This window comes from Gymnoscopelus braueri, assembly GCF_963280865.1.
Source record: "Gymnoscopelus braueri genome assembly, chromosome: 1".
NCBI lineage: Eukaryota > Metazoa > Chordata > Actinopteri > Myctophiformes > Myctophidae > Gymnoscopelus > Gymnoscopelus braueri.
Window position 1 is genome coordinate 37,875,075 of NC_137603.1, and position 19,651 is coordinate 37,894,725.

Genomic DNA, 19,651 nt, shown 5'->3' on the forward strand with positions numbered 1-19,651 from the left:
CGCTAATGTTTCATATGTTTGACTGTGACCAAGACATTTGTGCAGCATATGCCTGGTCACATTTGTAGTTTGGCAATATTTCAGCTTCCTCATTAGATTTTCTCTTTAGTTCTGCATGGTGTGTATTCAGCTGCACACATGCATGCCTGTGTGTCAGTGGGCATAATTCATGAAGCACACCATGGTACGAGTGGACTATTGCAAAAGAATCTGCAGCCCCAGTGATTGCTGTGATGGTGTCACATTCCTTTTACCCTTTACCACTGTGTCATCATTCACTAACGTCAAGCTAAACCTGACAACAGTGTGCCATTAAAAGGCCTATCCCAAACTTAAAGTCCTCTCTGACACACTCATTTATACCGTCTGAGACAAATATGCTTTACGCCACCAGAATATTTATAGAAGGATGACAGAATTAGAAACAACATAATTACATGCTCAGATGGAAACCGAAATTCCAGGCGAACGAATTGTGGAACCCCCCCCCTCTTTCCCCTCCCCTCCTCAATTATCAACCAATAGCTTGTGGAAAATGCTTGTGTACGGTGGGAATAACTATTACAAAAAAAAAGAAGCTAGACTTAACCACAAAACACATGATGGTAGCATTCTGTGAGTCAATTCACAGCAAAGACAAGAGACCCTAACTAGCTAACCCTAAATAAATGAGAAACATTGGATGCTGGCCATCCCTACTTTCCATAGTCTTTGATCTAAACACTTTTGGCAAAATGCAGAGTGGCAGAATCCCTACATCAATGTTTTCAATTGAGGGCAGACATTATCTTACCTCCAGCAGTTCTGAGACAACTGGTAGGGCCTCTGGGTTGCAGATTTCGATGGAGTCATCCCTGTAGGTCTTCTTCTTGTAGCGGATGTTTCCCAGGTGGAGAATGGCTGACAGCAGGGAGAAAATCCTAAACAGACAATGGCTTACGTCAGCACAGAGTCATGCAGGGACTTTTTTATGAACTGCAACTGGTGTGTCCAATGGCAGGCAGGGAATGCTGTTCGAAAATGTCCACATTTTGGAAGCCTTCGAATGTTTTTGCACAAGTTACTTATTTACAATTTGTTGTGTCAGAGTGTGAGTGTGTGTGTGTGTGTGTGTGTGTGTGTGTGAGACTCACTGTTTGCGTGTGGCAGGCAGAAAGCCCACCATCTCCATGGCCAGTTGCAGCCTCTCAAAGTCATGCTTTAGGTCCTCACCTTCTACTGTGAAACAGTCCTGCAACCACAAAGAGGGCAGGTTTAGGAAAGCATTATATTCTCACCATCAGCTGATGACATACTTCTTGGAGATAATTTCTCCAACATTTTTACGGTCATGAAACGTCGGGTGTCATCAATAATTTCCCAATTTCCCACAGGTACCGTAATTTTCGCACTATAAGCCGCACCTGACTATAAGCCGCAGCAGCTAAATTGAATGTTTGGAACATATATAAGCTGCACTGGACTATAAGCCGCGGATGTAAAATCCATAGATTTAGGAGGTCCCCTAGTGGCCGTTAGCTGTAAAAATCCATAGATAAGCCGCACCGTTATATAAGCCGCAGGGTCGAAAAAAGTCGCGGCTTATAGTCCGAAATTTACGGTAATTTATTCATTTAAACGGGCGGGCGTTCATGTGGTTCGTTTCCGAGGAGCACTTGAAGGCACGGTCACAATACAATTCGAAGATACTTACAACAATTCATGAACTACGCGTCATCTACTTGGTCAAAAAGGCAATTACTCCTAAGTGTTCACACACTCACACACACACACACAATACAGGTCCATTGTAAAAATGTATACAGTGTGCCCAACAAAGAGGCTTCAAATAGCTTTTAGTTTACTTTGCCTCTTTCAAACTGAACCAACAAGCATCGTAATGGCCTAGTGCAGAGAGGGTGAGTGACTCATACTGCAAGACACTATCATTATGTAGCCTGGTAAAACAAACCAGCGAGAGCATGCATTTCTGGTCTGATCTGACGAGGGCCTGGTGAACGATATCATGTGCATGCTCTGCTCATGTAGTGGAAAATACAGTGTTGCTTTTCTCAGCAGCCCCTATCCGTGGAAATTTGGCAAGTTGGAAAAAGGCAGTGAGAGGAGTAGCAATTTATGAGTAGCTTTATAGGAGCAACGGGGGATGAGCTGAACCACGGGACGAGAGATTGAGGGGGGGATTTTTTTTGTAGGCGGAATGGGGAAGATCACTGATTTACACACTAGATTTACACAGACAAGATGACACCCCATCCCACATGCACAAATGTACATGCATTCTACATATACAGATTACCCCGTAAATCCTCAGTGTTTCATTCAACACAGACTGTAAAAATGGAGATTTTCACACTTAAATTAACACGCCTACGCAACTCAGACATACACACCTTTGCGTATTATCGTCTGAAAGGGTCAGGCTGTGGTTGAAAAGCTTAACTTAAATCTTCCATGCTTATTGGTATTAATAAATTGACTCAGAGCGTGAGAGGAAGGCCAGTGTCAATCAGGCCACTTTTTTCCTCTCTTACGACAGAAAGAAAATGGGTCAACATCGTCATACAGGTCCATTTGGATGCCTTGGCATTATCATCCATTCATGACAGAAAAGGCAGAGCTATTCTACATAGATACTGTTCAAAGCTTGAAATAACTGTCCAGATTTATTAATCATATTCTCCTATCTCTCATATGAGTAGGGGTCTTTTCTTTACAGGCCCATTCCACTATGCCTCCCATAATCATCACATACCAAGACCATGGAAAGACAAACACTTTGAACATGAAGACTTGCTGTTCAACCAGTATGTCTCCTTCCTTCCTTTCCTCCCCCATTCTATGCCCTCTTGACAGAAATCTCAACCTATTAATCAGCTTTCCAGTGGAGGAAGTGTAAAAAGGGCATTCAACTTTTAATAGCCTAAACAAGACTATCAACAGAAAGCAGTTGCATAACTTTTCTTATATATATTTTTTACATAATAAAACATTTTAAAATAACATTTAATCTTTAACCATTTGATTACTCTAGAAGCAAATATGTTCTACATATTTGTACATATAAACATACGTTTTAACTGTAGCTCCGTTTTTCTCAGAATGCAATTCAGATTTTTATAAAACAAACAAAACATGCCAATCAGCTGTAGCATACTGTCACTTTTTTTTATTATCACCTTGCAGTACCTTTGTATTTGGTACCACAATTTGGGAAACGCTGTTATAGACAGTCACTGCAGTGCTAAAGAAGTTCAAATCAATATGTATTATCCCTTCGCTGATCTCAAAGTTTACAACAGCAAAATGCTGTTCAGTGAAAACAAACAACATATATAAGATGCTTACTACGAGACAACAGGTGAATATTGACTGAGTAATGGTTATTGGCAAAGCACTATACATTCATATAAATGTGGATTAAATAAAATTCAATGCATTGCATCATGAGAAACTTCTGACCCCACATCAACCACCAGCAAACCAGGGGGAAAAATAAATAATAAAAACAACAACAAAAAACACCCTCACAAACACTGTTCGTTTTTTCTTGATCATTGACTTCATGCAAGCAAGTGGTCTAATTCAAAGCTGGAATCAAGCTGATAATGTGAGTCATCTGTGTGTCTTGGCTGAACTTCTCCTGGTTAAGAGGTCAAATGTTCAGGAGTGGCCTACAATGGTGGTCAAGGGTGCACGAGGAGGAGTATTGATGGGCTTAGTAAACAAGTTTATATTTCCGAACACACACACACACACACACACACACACACACACACACACACACACACACACACACACACACCTTCTTGCCACTGAATCAGACCCAAGGTATTTGTTAGCAAAGTGGATGTGAGCTACTGGAATCCTGGAGTTCTCAGTAAGTGGTGTCTAGACAGGTAAGTACTCTGGCACCAGCCCTGTAGACTGTTACAATGATGGACCAATGAACTGGACTCTAAGTGGAGAGTATTTTTTGGAGAAACAGCTCATTATTGGCCTAATAAGCATTTATAAATATCATCATAAAAACCTAGATACATCATTGATACTTGTCAATGTCCTAATACAGATACATTTAAAAAGAGGGCTGTCTCCTTAGCATGGAAGCTAATGCTAATAAAAATGTTTATCATGTGGGTCTCGGGATACACATGGGAACGACGTGGTTCCAATGTGGATCTCGTCTATGACTCCAAATTTAGGAAATGTTTCAACTAATCAGAGCCCCATTGACGTATTTCAAAAAACATATGTGAAAAAGTGGTTTGAGATTAGCTCCAGACACACAGACTAACAAATGGACAGACCGCCTTATAAACCACTAGACTCCTGCAGAGCCACGCCGTGAAAACAACCATTCAAGTGCCAATGATCAAAGAAAAAGCCCACTTAAAGGGATACTTCACTTTCACATAAAATAAACATTAAAAATATATATTAAAAAAAAATGAAAGAAGTTATGGCAAAATAAAGGCCCCCTCACACATTAGTAGGACACTCTAATGCGTGAGGGGGCCATGAATTTTCCATAACTTTTTTCATTTATTTTTAATATATTTTTTAAATGTTTCCCCGGCCCTAAAGTGAAGTATCCCTTTAAGACCACAGCAGCACAGGGAGCTACGGTGACCTGAATAAGACTGAACAACAGAAAAGCAGGAGGAAGAGAGAAATAGACAAAAACAAAACAAACCACCACCAGCCAGGAAATGACCAAGAAGCAACAAAAGGAGCAAGTGGAGGGAGGTTGTGCGGCTGGAGGGTGTGTGTGGTTGTTCACAGAATGCGTGGCATGAGGCGTGGATGCTTGTGGAAAAAGGGACGTGATGGTGAGAGAGCGGCTACTAGTCTATGGAGCAACCACCACACATCATAGTCTACGTGCACACCCTCGCTGTACCGTATGAGGCAGGGATACTGACCAGTTCGCTCTCATAGTAAGACTCCCAGTGCAGTCGAGGGGCTTTCTTTGTCATCTGGAAAGGTTAAGGTAGAGTTGATGGAGGTTTTAGGGTTAGGCAGCAGCAGCATTCCATTGGCAACACACACGCACGCACACTAACATGTACACACAAACATATACATTGGTACTGATGGCAATGGAAAGACATGCAATTTAAAAGATCTGAACGATGTTTGAACCTCACAGCTGGGCTCTTATCGTACTCTTACCGTATTGTATATGAATGAAAAGAAGTATTTATCCTCGGACTCAATCATACATACCGTATGCACATAGACACAGAAATGCACAAGCATGCACGCACACACACACACAGGAAAATATCAAGCAAGCAGATTAGCTATAGTAACATGCAAATGCAATCATCAGTTACCAGGATTTTCTTTCTTTCTTATTTCATAATATATTTTTCAACTTAATATTGCTTGAGGGAGGCGTAGTGAAGAAAAGGAAATCATATAAACAAAAAAGGAGTGTGTTGGATTGAGTTCTGTTGTGCTCTGTGTAAGTACAGTAAATAAACGTTGTTTATTGTTATACAAAAATTTGTGCATGTGAGTGTGTGCGTGTGTGTACTTGTATTACTATATTTGTGAGAGCCAAATATCCCCACAAGTATACTAGGATTTTGGAAATGGACATTGTGTGGACAATTCTCTGGGTCCTCACAAGATAAATGTCCTGTTTTTTTCTTTTTGTTAGTTCTACAAATATTCAGGTTAGGATTAGGCATTTAGAGGTTAGGTTTAGGGGTTGGGGTTACCCCTAATCCCTAATTTATACTTAGTTAAGTGTTGGTGCGTGACACCAGCAGCTCAACGTGTTGGGCTTGTAGATTGGCTAAAGTGAATTTTTAAAATTGGCGTACATCGTTTATGCCCTCACAAGTATAGTAATACAAATATATGTGTGTGTGTGTGTGTGTGTGTGTGTGTGTGTGTGTGTGTGTGTGTGTGTGTGTGTGTGTGTGTGTGTGTGTGTGTGTGTGTGTGTGTGTGACTGCACATAGGAGGAATGGAAGGAATTCTCAGCAGTCTTCTCAGTGGGCGTCAGGTTTGGGATAAGGGGGGCGGGGCCATTGGCCTCGTGCCTCAGTCTGTCATGATAGGACTGCTGGAGCTCTGTGCCTGGCAGAGGTGCAACAACTTTTAAACAACATCCACATTCCACACACTCGCAGTGGGTTTGTGCTCGTGCATACAGTACAGTATGTGGGTGTGTGCGCGCATCATGGCGTTGCTTGGTTATGGGAAACCTGTTTTTGTTTTGAGGGCCACTGAGAAACAAACGGAAATAAAAAGGTAAAGGTTTGAAGATAAGAGAATGACTACCAATCACTTTTTGTACTTGTGTGTGCACGTGTGTGTGTGTGTGTGTGTGTGTGCACGTGTGTGTGTGTGTGTGTGTGTGTGTGTGTGTGTGTGTGTGTGTGTGTGTGTGTGTAAAGATAGCTAGAAACAAAACAGTCAGTTTCTCTGTGTGTTTCTCTCTGGTAGATTGAGGATTACTGTAGGCATTATCTGTATGTGTGTGGGAGAGAATGAAAGAGAGAGAGAGAGACAGAGAGAGAGAGAGAGAGAGACAGTATAGGAGTTGTTGAAAGCCACCAACAGTGGAATGTGCACTTTTACCCTCTCTTTCCTGTTCGCAGAAAGAGAAAGAAAGAGAGACAGGCTGTGTTCGGTTGCCATGTGACTTTTTTAGAGATGAATCACAAAACACACACACACAACATATACCGTAGTAAGAAAATAAACATATCACACACACACACACACACACACCATAATGCCAATAGTAGCACATACTGCAGAGAGCCACACAAAATGCACACGTTCACATTAAACTTCTAGTTATCAGGTGAGATCATTCCATAGTATGAGTCTGTTCTGTGTTAAGTTTGAAAAACACCAAGGAGAAGACGGTTGTCTGAAAACAGCGGGGGTTACGAGCGTAGGGGGCAGTCTGCTATGTCCAACCAATCAGAGTACAGTTGAGTAGGAGAAGGGGCGTGGGTTGGCTGCATTCTCCACATGGAGAACTTAACATGGTTGTTGTTGTGCAACATCATTGACGCTCGTCTGAGAATTAGAATAGTTTTGAAGGGATCATTGCCTTGCCACTGTGACCCCCGCTGTAGTCGGCCGATGGTCAGCTTGGTCTATTTTAACCTTTAGACCAACGTTCCCCAAACCCAAACATAGGATTGTGACCCATTTTGGGTCATGGGCCCGTTTTATGGGTTGCGAAACGATTTTTCAGAAATAAAAAAGAAAAAGTGAAAACATTTTCAGAAATGTTCAAAAATAGTGCAAATACCGTAGTTGATCTGCAAGCTCAACGTGTGGCAAGCATGTTGTAAGCTTGCCATTTGCACTATTTTTGGGCTTAAGTGGTTAATTCATCATCTATTTTTGTAAGTGTGGGTCCTGGGAGGACACCAAAACTCTTTTGGATGTTGAGCTGAAGAAGTTTGAAAACACATGCTTTAGACCAATTGCTGAAGGCCTCACCTGATTGAGGTAATGATATTCTTCAGGCTTCATGAGGTGGAACGATGTTCTTTCTTCTTCACTTGCTCCTGCCAGCAGGTAGTAAAACACATGGTAATTTCTGGAAGACAAGAGACAGAAAAATCCGCAGAATCTTAGACGTAATACTTCACAAAAACTATTTTACAGTTCTAAAACCGTCTTTGTGACCCACCAAATGGGAGAAAGATTGGTTCATGCAGTGGTAAAATAGCAACAGTAAAAAAAAATGCTTTAGTTTGTACAAACAAGGCAAACATAAACACTGAAAAGACCATTAGGCTCATTTGTCTTATTCATGGTGTGTGTTTGTGTCTGTTCACTCTGCAGCTGATAGAATTTAGCTGCTGCTTGAAGGTTAGAGGTCAAAGCGTACTGCAGCTGTGCAACCAAGGTCCTCTTTTGGGGGAAGTGCACACAACACACACACACACGTCCGCGCGCACACATAAGCAGGCACGCACATGGGCCAGTGTCAGCAATCCATCTCAATAAGAGGTGGGTAACACAGGGGGCCCACTGCTTGCCCCCCACAATGAGGTTAACCCTCACCACACTGCCCAGCCAGCACAACACATTAGTGTCAACCACTTGTTTCATGGTGAGCTTCACACTGGTTATCATGTGGGGGGGAACTCACACAACAGGTTTACCATGTTAAAAGTTATTTAACAAGACTGGATGCAATTGTGAGTTTGCAGACAAAGCTGTCCAAGTACAGAGCCAACTTAGTTACAATTTACTAAGCCCAGAGGGTTTAAGTGGTTAAACATTCAGTCACTTTAGGATATATCATGTATTATGGATACTTTTGGTAGCCTTATTAAAACTGAAAATGTATTTTTAAATATGGTTTGTAACCACTTAGAAATGCATTTGCTCGTCGTGCCAAAGCGAGAATAACATAACTCCTAATTTTTTCTTGTGATTTTTTTTCCATAAAAAAAAAGACTCCCAATTTATGTCAATTCATCTCCTCCGGTACACGTGAGACATCACCAGCTTCTTTCCCTCTGACAGTGAGGAACAAGCTATTCTTCCCAATTCTGCTCCCCGCTGAACAGTCAGGCACCCTGACTAACCTGTAGGAATTGCTAGTACAGCAACAGAGATCGCTCTCTCTACCCAGCTTCCCACCCACAAACAAATTAACCCATTAAGACCGGGGACATTTGTGTCATTTTTAAATTTCTTTGGCTATTCAAAAAATAGCAGATATACAAGCTCATAGTGCGGCACTAAGACGGTGTGTGAAAATGTGTGCAAATCTTTGAATATATATATATTTTTTTTAAAGCGAACATTTGTAACTCAAATCTTTGCTTCTGGAGATTCTACAAATGTCTTCTAAATCCTAACAGTTTTTTGAAAAAAACGCATGTCAAGTAGCGCCCAAAATGATATGTATTTGGCCGCAGACCCCCATCTGAAAATATTTTGTTCCAGGGACCCCCCCAGAAACAAAGATTTGAGTTACAAATATTCGCTTTAAAAATATATGTATTCAAAGATTTGCACAATTTTCTTTTCTTTTTTCAAAAATAGCAGATCTAAAAGCTCATAGCGTGGCACTCGGTGCCGCACTATGAGCTTGTATATCTGCTATTTTTAAATAGCCCCCAAAAAAAAAAATATGACACAGAATGGATTAAATAAGTCAGGAGTCATCATAAGGACTGACCACCAAGATGTTCTTAAAAAAATATGATCACTTGTTTGGGTGAGGTATTATGTCAAGCTTTAATAGCCATTTCATTATACTTGTTCAGTGTCAAGAATCTGATATACTTTTGCTTTTGATGTCGTAGGTACAGTAGGATCTACAGTACTTTGTAACTAATACAGTAGAAACAACATTGCAATAAAATTGTCTTCAACAGATGTTCAGTACCGTTCATTGTGCTCTTGGTAGACCAGCCTGGACTTCTCCAAAAGGTACTTCTCCACATATGCTCTGGGGAAAAACAAAGAAATATATAATAATACACTCACAAATGTATTTTTTTTCCCATTAATGTGTAAAAAAAATTACATGACACACACACACACACACACACACACACACACACACACACACACACACACACACACACACACACACACACACACACACACACACACACACACACACACACACACACACACACACACACACACACACACACACACACACACACACACACAATGTGCATGGGAAAATTGTTCTCCTTTATTTGTCAGGTGCCTTTGTTTTCATGTGCGCCTATTTAAAGGGATAGTTCACCCCAAAAAATAATTTTTTTCTATCTATTAGTCATCCCATGGAGACTTGAATTCATGATTTATTTTTTGTCACATTCCTAAGCCAATAATTTGATGACCAGTGTTGGACCGGTAGGCAGCGGTTCCGGTAGGAGACACAAAGGAGACTCTTTGTGTCTCCTACCGGAACCGCAGCGGGTCATCAAAATATTGGCTTAGGAATGCGACAAACACAAAATAATATCCATAAATTGAAGTCTCCATGGGGTGACTAATCAATAGAAAAAAAGTCATTTTGGGGGTGAACTATCCCTTTAAGATTCAATAAACTTTTTCCTGCATCAGAAGAGCCTCCAATTCATCAGAAATATTAATTCAATTCATGCAGCTTTGTTAAGCCTGTGTTCTTACCCTCTGACAGTGCCACTCTCCTGATAGTTGACTTGTATGAACTTGCCAAAACGACTTGAGTTGTTGTTGTGGGCCGTCTTTGCGTTCCCAAAGGCCTGCAGGGGGGATAAGAGGAATAGTGGGTAGAAAGAGACCGATTACACACTGGGGGGAAATAAATGATGAGTAAATGCCATGTAGTACATATGGTGTTCATAATGTAGTGCAAAAAACATCAGGCAACCTCTGGAGGGACTTCAGGAGTGGATAATACATTTATGGGCCTAACAACTTTGGAATGGTGCCACACATTTACTGAATCAATTATCAACAGTTGGAATGGAGCAAAGCTCTACACCTCTCCTAATTTCAAACAGCATCAGACTGACTGTAATTAATAACATATCAGTCAGGCTCAGACAAATTGCCAGAGAAGGGGTGCTGGAGCTCAGGGCCAGAATCCCTGATGGAAAACGCTCCCCAGTGAGTAATGGGATCCATGTGGCCATGTGGAACATGTGTAGTGGTTGTGCTTTAATAAGACAGTCCAGTATTTCCCCTCACGACTCTGTTTATGTTGTATGGCTGCCTGGAGGGGAAGTAGTTGTTCGCCCTATATAAACCCCGCAGTTATTTGTAGCTCCGCCACAAGTAAACAAATTCCTCAGTGAATCACTTTGAGCTGCCCGGGTACTGTGTCTGTGGAAACGGGGGGAACGCCCCTCCCTGTCCACACCCTTTGCCGATGCCATTGCTGCACTGTCGCCCATAGCATGCATGTGGTGAGAGGGCTGATGATAAGCACACTATGCTACACATGTAGGCAGGCTATTGGTCAAAACGTCAGGCTAATGCTATGCAAAATTCCAAGAGTCAGGGACTCATGGTCAATCCTCTGATCAATCCCTGCTCTGATCAATCCCTGGTTCGATTCCAGGCGAGCTGGACCATTTGCTGAATGTCATCTCCCTACTCTCCCACTGCATTTCCTGTCTCTCTGCACTGTCGCTGTCAATAAAAGTGAAAAATCCCCCAACCCCTCTGAATATAAAATAAGTCACAGTGGTCATCACAGTGATGGAAGTTCACTTAAAGAAAAGTAATATTGTGGACCAACCATTGTACACCCCTAACTTAAAAAAAACATATAAGTGGTTTTTTTAAGTGCATAGTCCTATTTATAGGGCTATGCACATGTGTCATGTTTCACTAGCCAATCACAGTCCTGAATAGACTGTGATTGGCCAATCACGGTGCAGGGTTAGGGGGGTACACTGGTGGCAAATCACAGCGCAGGGTTGGGGGGGTGCAATTTCCAAACCTCACATATAGGGGCGGTTTCACCGCCCCAAAAAAGTAACAAAAAAAAAAAAGCCAAAAAGCCAAGAGTCCCCTGTGCTGCAGCCACATTGTTATTGGCCACAGAATTACGACATAATAGTCAGCAGACCAACCGCACACTGCCCCGCCGTGACACTTCTTTAGCATCCTATGAAGTAGACAGGGCGGACACAAGACACTTAGCCACTCTGTTTCTGACAGGAAAGGGGTGAAACAACTTGCTGACAGCCCTGACCTCATTGCTCCATTGGTAAGTCACCCGCCAGACGAATTATTCAAATGGGCAGCCACTAAGGAAAAATATATTCATCTCTGCTCTTGGGACAAGGAGAGCCAAGGTCAAACCGTGCAAAACAGAGGGAAGTTCAAAGTCACTCACATCACTGAATGCGATTTTCCCAAATCCTGAGGCTATTGGTGATGAATGATTGAAACCACAGAGCAATTGGACTGCCATTCAGAGCAGACTGTATAGGTATTCATCACTCCATCTGATTCTGGAATGTGAAACCTGCTTGGTCCAGGGAAGTCAGTTCAGATGAGGATATGTGATCATCATTCAAAGCAGCAGTAAACCTTTCCTTTACAGGACAGCCAATAAAAACCCTCACAAGAATATGCACAACACCCTGTTTAAAGTGAAGGAAAGGAACTCGGGTCAGATTTGGCAGACAGGGGATCATTCCAAGTATTTAGTTAAATGGCCTGACATTCAACATCCATGGTGTTATGCCAGCAGGAAACAGGATCTGGAACCATGAAAACACTGGAGACGTGATTTACTGTACATCCACACTGAAGAATACACACTGTGTATTCTTCCACCTGGTGTCTGTAAAACCGTACGTAGTTCCGCAGGACATTTTTATGACCAACAAAGTGTGTTCTTTCCAAACTTGGCTTCCTCCACATCAGCAACAAGAAAAAATCTTTACATCATATAGGGAGAAGATATGTCACCATCGACATCTGGGAGAAGGTTTCACACATGAGCAGTAGAAAAATAAGGTAGGATGAGTTTCTTAACCTGTGTAACTACAACAAACCGATTGATTGAATACTTTATTAGTCAGAAATGTAAACAGCACGAGGTACAGTCAGACTTTAAGGCTAAAAGGATAACACAAAAAAAGTCCTGGGGACTTGTTTCCATTGTGGTCCTATGTACATCATGTACATACAGCACCAGTAAAGCAATTTAATATTGATGGATCATTTATTGAATTAGCAAGAAAATATGTGGATATGAAACCATCAGTCTCACATTGGCCCCATGTCATCAGAAAATGCTCCGGAGGGGTCCAGTGGAACCGTGCCAGAAGCAGAGTGTGCCAGAGAGGGGAGGAGGTGTTGGGGGGTTTGCTGGGATCAGTCCCACGGGGGCTACCCCTTGTTCTGTTATATTTCAACTGCTGTGTCACCGGCACTCAAAGGGATACACAAGCGGGTGGTCACAGCAGGACCCCCGCCACCACACTGAACGCAACGGGTCAACAGTAGTCTGGGCATGAACCCAGGGAATGAGGTAAAGGACGGACAGACAGTCAGACCAGAGGAGCTGCCTGTTTGCTTTGGGTGTAATCTGTCTAGAGACTTGGTCAAAGTCATTCAGAGCAGGACAGACGGAGAGCACGCTACAGGGGCTGCTGTTTTGTTTTCATGGAGGGGCTCCGTCTGCAGGAAACGGTTCATTTCCTCAGTCTTACGTTTTTTTTCTCTTTCTGTGAATAAACATTGATGGCGAGAGTTAACAAATTTTATTAACAATCCAATTAAACAATATTTGATTCTGGCTTATAGTGGCCTTTAAGCGTGGCTATAATTTCACAGCTATGAAAATCAAGTTGAAAGTTATGGACCTTTAAAAAAGCAGCTGCTGCTACAAGGATACAGTAATTGTTTTGCATTACAAAACAAAAATACTTTGACACATTCCACCAAAATGCACATGCTTGTTTTAAACAAACTAACAAAAATTGAAAAAATCTAATAACATACAACATCCAACCAGAACATCAGAGCATACTCTAAACACAAATGGTGCTATATATTATTAAAGTGGTTTTTTGGCTTGTAATTATAAAGGTAACCTCTTTTGGTGCAATATAGCACCTTTGTGTAAGGTTGCTATAATGCCATTAGAGGTGCCTACACTGAAGAACCATTGGGGAACCAGTAGAGAACCTCTGAAGAACCAGGTTCTTTGTACAGCAGCGGTGCTATATAGCAACTCAACCACCCCAAGAACCATTTTGTGTGTGTGTGTGTGTAGAATGAAAACAACCAGAGACAAGTAAACAAAACAATCCCAACATACACCCCCCCCCCCCCCACACACACACACACACACACACACACACACACTTCCCTCCCCAGGACTGCTTCCTCAATTACATGATAATGAAAATTGCAGTTCCACAACTTTCATTGAGAATTTGGAGAGATAAATCTGATTTGTCCAATTACATCTGAGTTTACCATGCCGTCTTTCATACGAGTTTCCTTTTTTCTTATCCTGCGTCGTAATGGCCTCTCTTGAGAGCAATCACGCGATGAGTATCACCCCCCTCCCCCCCACACACACTCCTACCCCTTCCCCACTACACTCAAACCTAAATAAAACATCTTAAAACAGACATCCAACAAAACAAATGTTAACACAAATAACCCACTATCCGTGGCCAAACTCTTAATCTCTAAAAATCTGTAACACAAACTGTAGCTCTAACAGTGATTGTGCAATTTGCAACAAGACCAGCTGCTTATCAGAAATGTAATTATGTGTCTGTCACACCAAACTTGGATGTTTAACCCCCGGGTAACTAAACTTAGATTTAATAACGTGTCATTACCTACTTCTAAAAATAATATCAATATTGAATCAAAATCCAGAATCTGACAACATTCTAGTAGGGTGGATTAAAACTAAATAGAATTATTCTCATAGTACTAGAATTCAAATGAAAGTGCCCCCAATTACAATACTCCACTTACGAAAGAGAAACAGAATATATTATAAACTCTTATTACCCATCTTATTAAACCAGTATTCTCCATTATTAATATATAACTGACATCCCTGTAAGGACGTATGACGTGTGGGAGCATGTGTGCATATGCATATGTGTGCTTGTATGTGTGTGTGTGTGTGTATTTGTCTGAGTGCGCACACTCTTGTGTGCTCATGCAAGTGCATGAACATCTGCATACTGTATGTCTATACATGAGTTTGGGTGTCTCTTTGTCACGGTGGGAATGTATGTCTATTTTATTTTGATTCATTACCGCGTCCGTCCGTCCCTCTATCGCACCTAGAGGACCCTCCTCCGTTCTATGAGTGACTTTGTTGGAAAACAGTCTATTCCCTCCCGGTCCAAAGAGCATAGAATAGATGGGCTTTCTCTGGATCAGTAATAGTCTTTTCAGTTCCATTGGGCATCACTTGTAGCTTGGCTGGGTAAACTTGACTCCAGGTTTGTCTCATAGCAGATTTCTGGGAGGGGTACACGTGGCTTGGCATTTGACCACTACATAAGGAAGGTCTCTGAAGATTTGGATTCCTGTTGGTGCCACCTTATGCAGTATTTAAACAGTATGGCAATAACGTACCCTCAGAATCAAATGATTATCACCCTGGTGTCTCTGGATGCAGTTATAGTACTTCCTTCGGCAACTTTGCAATAAAGTCCCTGGTTTTCTGTTCTTTCCCCTCTTTCACCCCATCAATTCTCAGATTCTGTCTGTTTGAAGGCCCCTAAAGGTCTAAGCAGTGTATTTCACAAAGAATAGCTGGTTTTGTGTATTTTTTAATATAAAAACTGCATGAGCCAGTGAGAAGTGCATCCTATCTGCTCCTCGCTGGATAGTGCCCAGCAAGGATACAATAATTAACTAACCAAATGATTTAGGAGGTCATATATACAGGATCTCATTCGAAAAAGGCAATTTAATGCGGAAAATAGGAGTGCTTCGTTCACTCTCACATTAAACACATTGATCTCTCTCCAAGGACATACATTATAGTTAGAAAAGACACAGGCATCTCTGGTGAGATCCCATTAGTGCTGCTGTCTGTAGTGGGATAATCAGACTTTTGTCTGCCCAACAAGCACAGAAGTGGAGACACGCTGTCCTTAATCATATGAGGATGACTTCATTAATGGCTTGTTGAGGAGAGAGGAGGAGAGAGATAAACAGCCTCCAGGGAGTTGGAGTGAACCAAGGAGGAGGGTCACAGTGTAGGGCTCTCAGAAGAAGGGACAAGACATTAGTGAAACAAATTGATGATCTATTAGCAAGTCACAAATTGGCATGGGTGACAAATACATTTTCATGCTGGTGGGCGTTCGGAGCTTCCTGGTCATGTGATGAGAGTTGTACCAAGATGGTTATTTTCAGAAAGGCTTTGTCCTCGTCTCCTTATTTCTTGTAAATCACATGGGGCATGGAATACATGTGGCCTAATTTGGACAGTGTTACTAATCTTTAAATCTCACAGTATTGTTACATTGACGTTGGTGGCTCCAGAGTACTTTAAGGACATAGTTCTCAGACAAGCTCGGACAACAATATGCGCTTTCAGTCTGCAGTGTTGCTCATTTAACCCCTGCTGATTCATGGCCTTTTACAAGCCAACCACCCAGTCCACTCATCCACCACAGTATGTGCACAGCAATGGCAACAATAGCATGAAAGAACGGGTGACTAGACCTAGTTTGTATCACAGTCATCATATCATAGCATCATGTGTGGGTTCTCCAGAGGCTAATTCCCAGCCCTGTCCCTTGTAATCGTACACCTGAGGTCATTCTAGTTAAACTAGTCTGTGGTCACTGTGGTTGTTGAATCACTAGAGGATTTACAGTCATGTTTCCCTGTTAAGTGAGAGTAAAATGGGATGTGGTTCTGGCAGTGGTTGCTTTTCTCACAACAGTGCCCTAAAAAGATTGCAGTACCCATCCAGGCATCCCGGACTCTCTACGAATAAGCACTTTTTAAGAGGCATTTGTCAGTCCTCATGACTTCTGGGTGCAGCAGACATGAGCAACAAGCTAAATTTCTCTACTGGACAATGCACAGCTGCACATCTATAGACTTGAGAAAAGAAAAAAAAAAGAAAAAGAATCTTTAAAAAAATAGCAGATCTACAAGCTTGTTTATTTTTTCCAAAACAATTTGAAAGTATAAAATAGGGTTTAAGTGATTAAAACCAGTAAAAAGACAACACTTATGCCATATCACAATATGATAAAGATCATCATATCATGATATCAATATAATATCGATATGCTAGCCATGCAGCCCTAACACAGACCAAAGGAAAAACATATATGTATAAAACTAGAAAAGAGCGCAGGTCTCGGACAGGCCGGGTTGCCTAATGCCTACGCAGGGCCTGCAACTTTGGAAGCCAGTCATAGCCAATCAGAATGGAATCTGAAAAATCTGACTGATACATCTTGATCATGTGATTTCAGAGACAATAAGTACTGATTTGCGTGAGTTTTGGAAAAGATCTGTAGGAGTAATAGTCGCCCGCACGAGTTATAGGCCAAAGCGTGAAGCGCCCGTTATATCACCACCATGAGGTCGATGCCGGAGATTAGATGTTCACAGGATGACTGACCGACTGACGGACACACACGGACGGACAAAATCGAAAACATAGTCTCCAGCCTTCGGTCGTCCGGCCTGGCGGAGACAACTACTAACATACAGTGCATAAAGAAAGTGTACACTGGAAATTTCCATCAGCATAAAGCTCTACCAGCACTAAGTTAGTCATCAACAATATTTTCGTACAGTAACTGGAAAATGTTGAACAACTGCTAAATGAAGATATGCTCAACATCTGTTCAAAGAGTTACAAGTGTCACATCTAGTGCTGGTAAGTATTAACTTTACGAGTAGATGTTAGAGGTAAAGTAAGCAATTGTGCTCTCCCTTCTTTTTAAGGTGAGTAAAACTAATACTTAAGTGTGCAAATAAATAGAAAGGGTTTCATTTTATGCCCAGAGAAGACATACAGTACAATACTATACAGTAGTCTTCCCTGAGCATGAAAAATTGATAATACCAAAAGTGTCTTTTTTGTGTGTGTGAACTATTCCTATTTATTAGATCTTCACATACAGAATCCATGCCAAATGAAGTTAACCACTAAATGAGGCAGGAAATTGTGACTCAACTCCTGGTACTAATAATAACTAGTAATTTCTCATAAAAACATCTTTAAAAAAGGCAACCAAGTTTTGGTGGGGACCTATAAGAGCAAATCAGATCACACAGGCCTACAGTGCCGTTTCACAAAGCACCTTATGTACAGCTTATCCAATATTGTTTCATTTGTTTGGCAGATTTGGCATAATTTGTCAGAACAGTATAGAAAGTTTGAATTGGACAGAATTGAGTGACAGCTTGAGTGACGCATATTTACTTTCTAAATTGGCTTGTCAACAAATCTTGTCTTCTCACTGATATTGAAGGGATTTGTTCCGACATGAAATCAAAACATTGATTGAACAAACCTCATGCCTGATGTACTGTAGACAGGTATTAAGACAAAAACAGAAATGTTTTTTGAAGTTGCACTTCAGTGCCACAGTAGAAAGAGCAGTGAAAACAAGAATGAAAGGGTAAAACAAACCAATGCCAAGGGGCTGTGTATACTCTCAGTCCCTAATATCTTTGTGAGGAATTAAAGATTTTAGTCACAGGGAGATGAAAGGCTGCAATAATATAAGAAAAATAATCAGGAATCTGCTTGACTACTCGGCTATCAGTGACATCTTTCATAATGTAGCTTAAACCCCTTTAAATTAGAGTGGATGGGTGGAATAAAGCCAACTTACTTCTAATTTTCAGGGGATCTTGAGACATGACAAATTATTTTGCGTTCAAAAACGTTGCAGACACAAGCTGCAAAATGATATTTGTTTACTTTTACCAAAAACAACCATACAGTTAGCTTTCCGCATCAGGCTATGAAGACAGTTCACTATCACAGTTTTTACATTGAAACAAGAGACCATATTGTCTGGGAAATTGTAGATCAAGCCAAGCCATATGCACGCGTTACACTATGAAATCTCTGAATGCGTTCATTTCCCCTTGTTTCACTGTAACTGATACTGATCTGAGGCCACTTTTATCTCTTAACCACTAAAGGTTAAATAACGGATCGGGCGAAGATAAATCTGATCCTTGATCTCCCTTAAGGGGATGGGCCCTATGGAAGGAATCATCCGTGTTCATTTTTGATGGCAAGAGAGTGACTTTTTGTTTTACTAGTGAGTCAACAGAGTAGCCTAAGCTGTGCGGTTATTCCTTATCTGTTGTAAAGCTGTGTGTGTGTGTGTGTGTGTGTGTGTACTTCCTCTTACTACTGCTCTGAGGCATGCAACTGATTCCTGCTACATCTAGATTCAGTTGACTCACTCACCACACACACACACACACACACACACACACACACACACACACACACACACACACACACACACACACACACACACACACACACACACACACACACACACACATATACACGCTGGTGTTCATACTTTCATGTTTAATGAGGTGTTGCATGGTACTGTAGTGTCAACAGAAACACAAACATGACCATATTTCACCCCCATGCCTCCAGACAAGGGCCCGACACAGACAACTCTACGCCTGTACGAGGCTGGTGCAACATATCGTCGCTTTCGGGCAGAAACCAGCCATCTCCATTTTTCAACTTTTTTATTTTTTTAAATAAATCAGTGCTATTGAACAACCTTTACGTCTGTGTGTGGGTTTTACAAATATTGAACCAATGAAAAGTACTAAAAAGCGCTTCTGACTAAACCTCCTCCTAACTCCAATGGATCCTTAAAACTGTCGGTCAAACCATCTAACACCAACAAATCTCCACATTAATGGTCAAAAACCTCCCAACTCCACTTGAGCTGTATTTTGGTAAAGTGATGATAATATAAGGACACATTCAAGTATCTGACAATGTATAAAGTCACCGTACCAACTTTGATGAGGCAGTATTGTGGTGTTCTAAAAACAGGTTTCTTTTTCATTTCCTTAAAAGTTAATATTTCGGACATAGCTGGTTTCTGCCCGACAGCAGAGATATGCTGTTCTGGGTCTTACTGCAGCCTAATATCTGATTTGTGAGCCTACTGTACTTTCA

General features: G+C 41.4%; 1 protein-coding gene across 6 annotated transcripts in view; it reads right to left on the bottom strand.

Moving 5' to 3' along the window:
• The window catches only part of myo9aa (myosin IXAa), a 109,917-nt gene that overhangs the window by 40,918 nt on the left and 49,348 nt on the right, over nucleotides 1–19,651 (bottom strand). For 5 of the 6 annotated variants that reach the window (XM_080428161.1, XM_080428162.1, XM_080428159.1 and 2 more), the window contains exons 3-8: nucleotides 10,147–10,241; nucleotides 9,386–9,448; nucleotides 7,477–7,576; nucleotides 4,923–4,976; nucleotides 1,134–1,231; nucleotides 794–920 (exon numbers count right to left, since the gene is read on the bottom strand). In XM_080428161.1, coding sequence (XP_080284287.1) covers nucleotides 794–920; nucleotides 1,134–1,231; nucleotides 4,923–4,976; nucleotides 7,477–7,576; nucleotides 9,386–9,448; nucleotides 10,147–10,241 — 537 coding nt within the window. The remainder of the gene's footprint in view (nucleotides 1–793; nucleotides 921–1,133; nucleotides 1,232–4,922; nucleotides 4,977–7,476; nucleotides 7,577–9,385; nucleotides 9,449–10,146; nucleotides 10,242–19,651) is intronic. The other variant, XM_080428160.1, reaches the window with a different exon arrangement.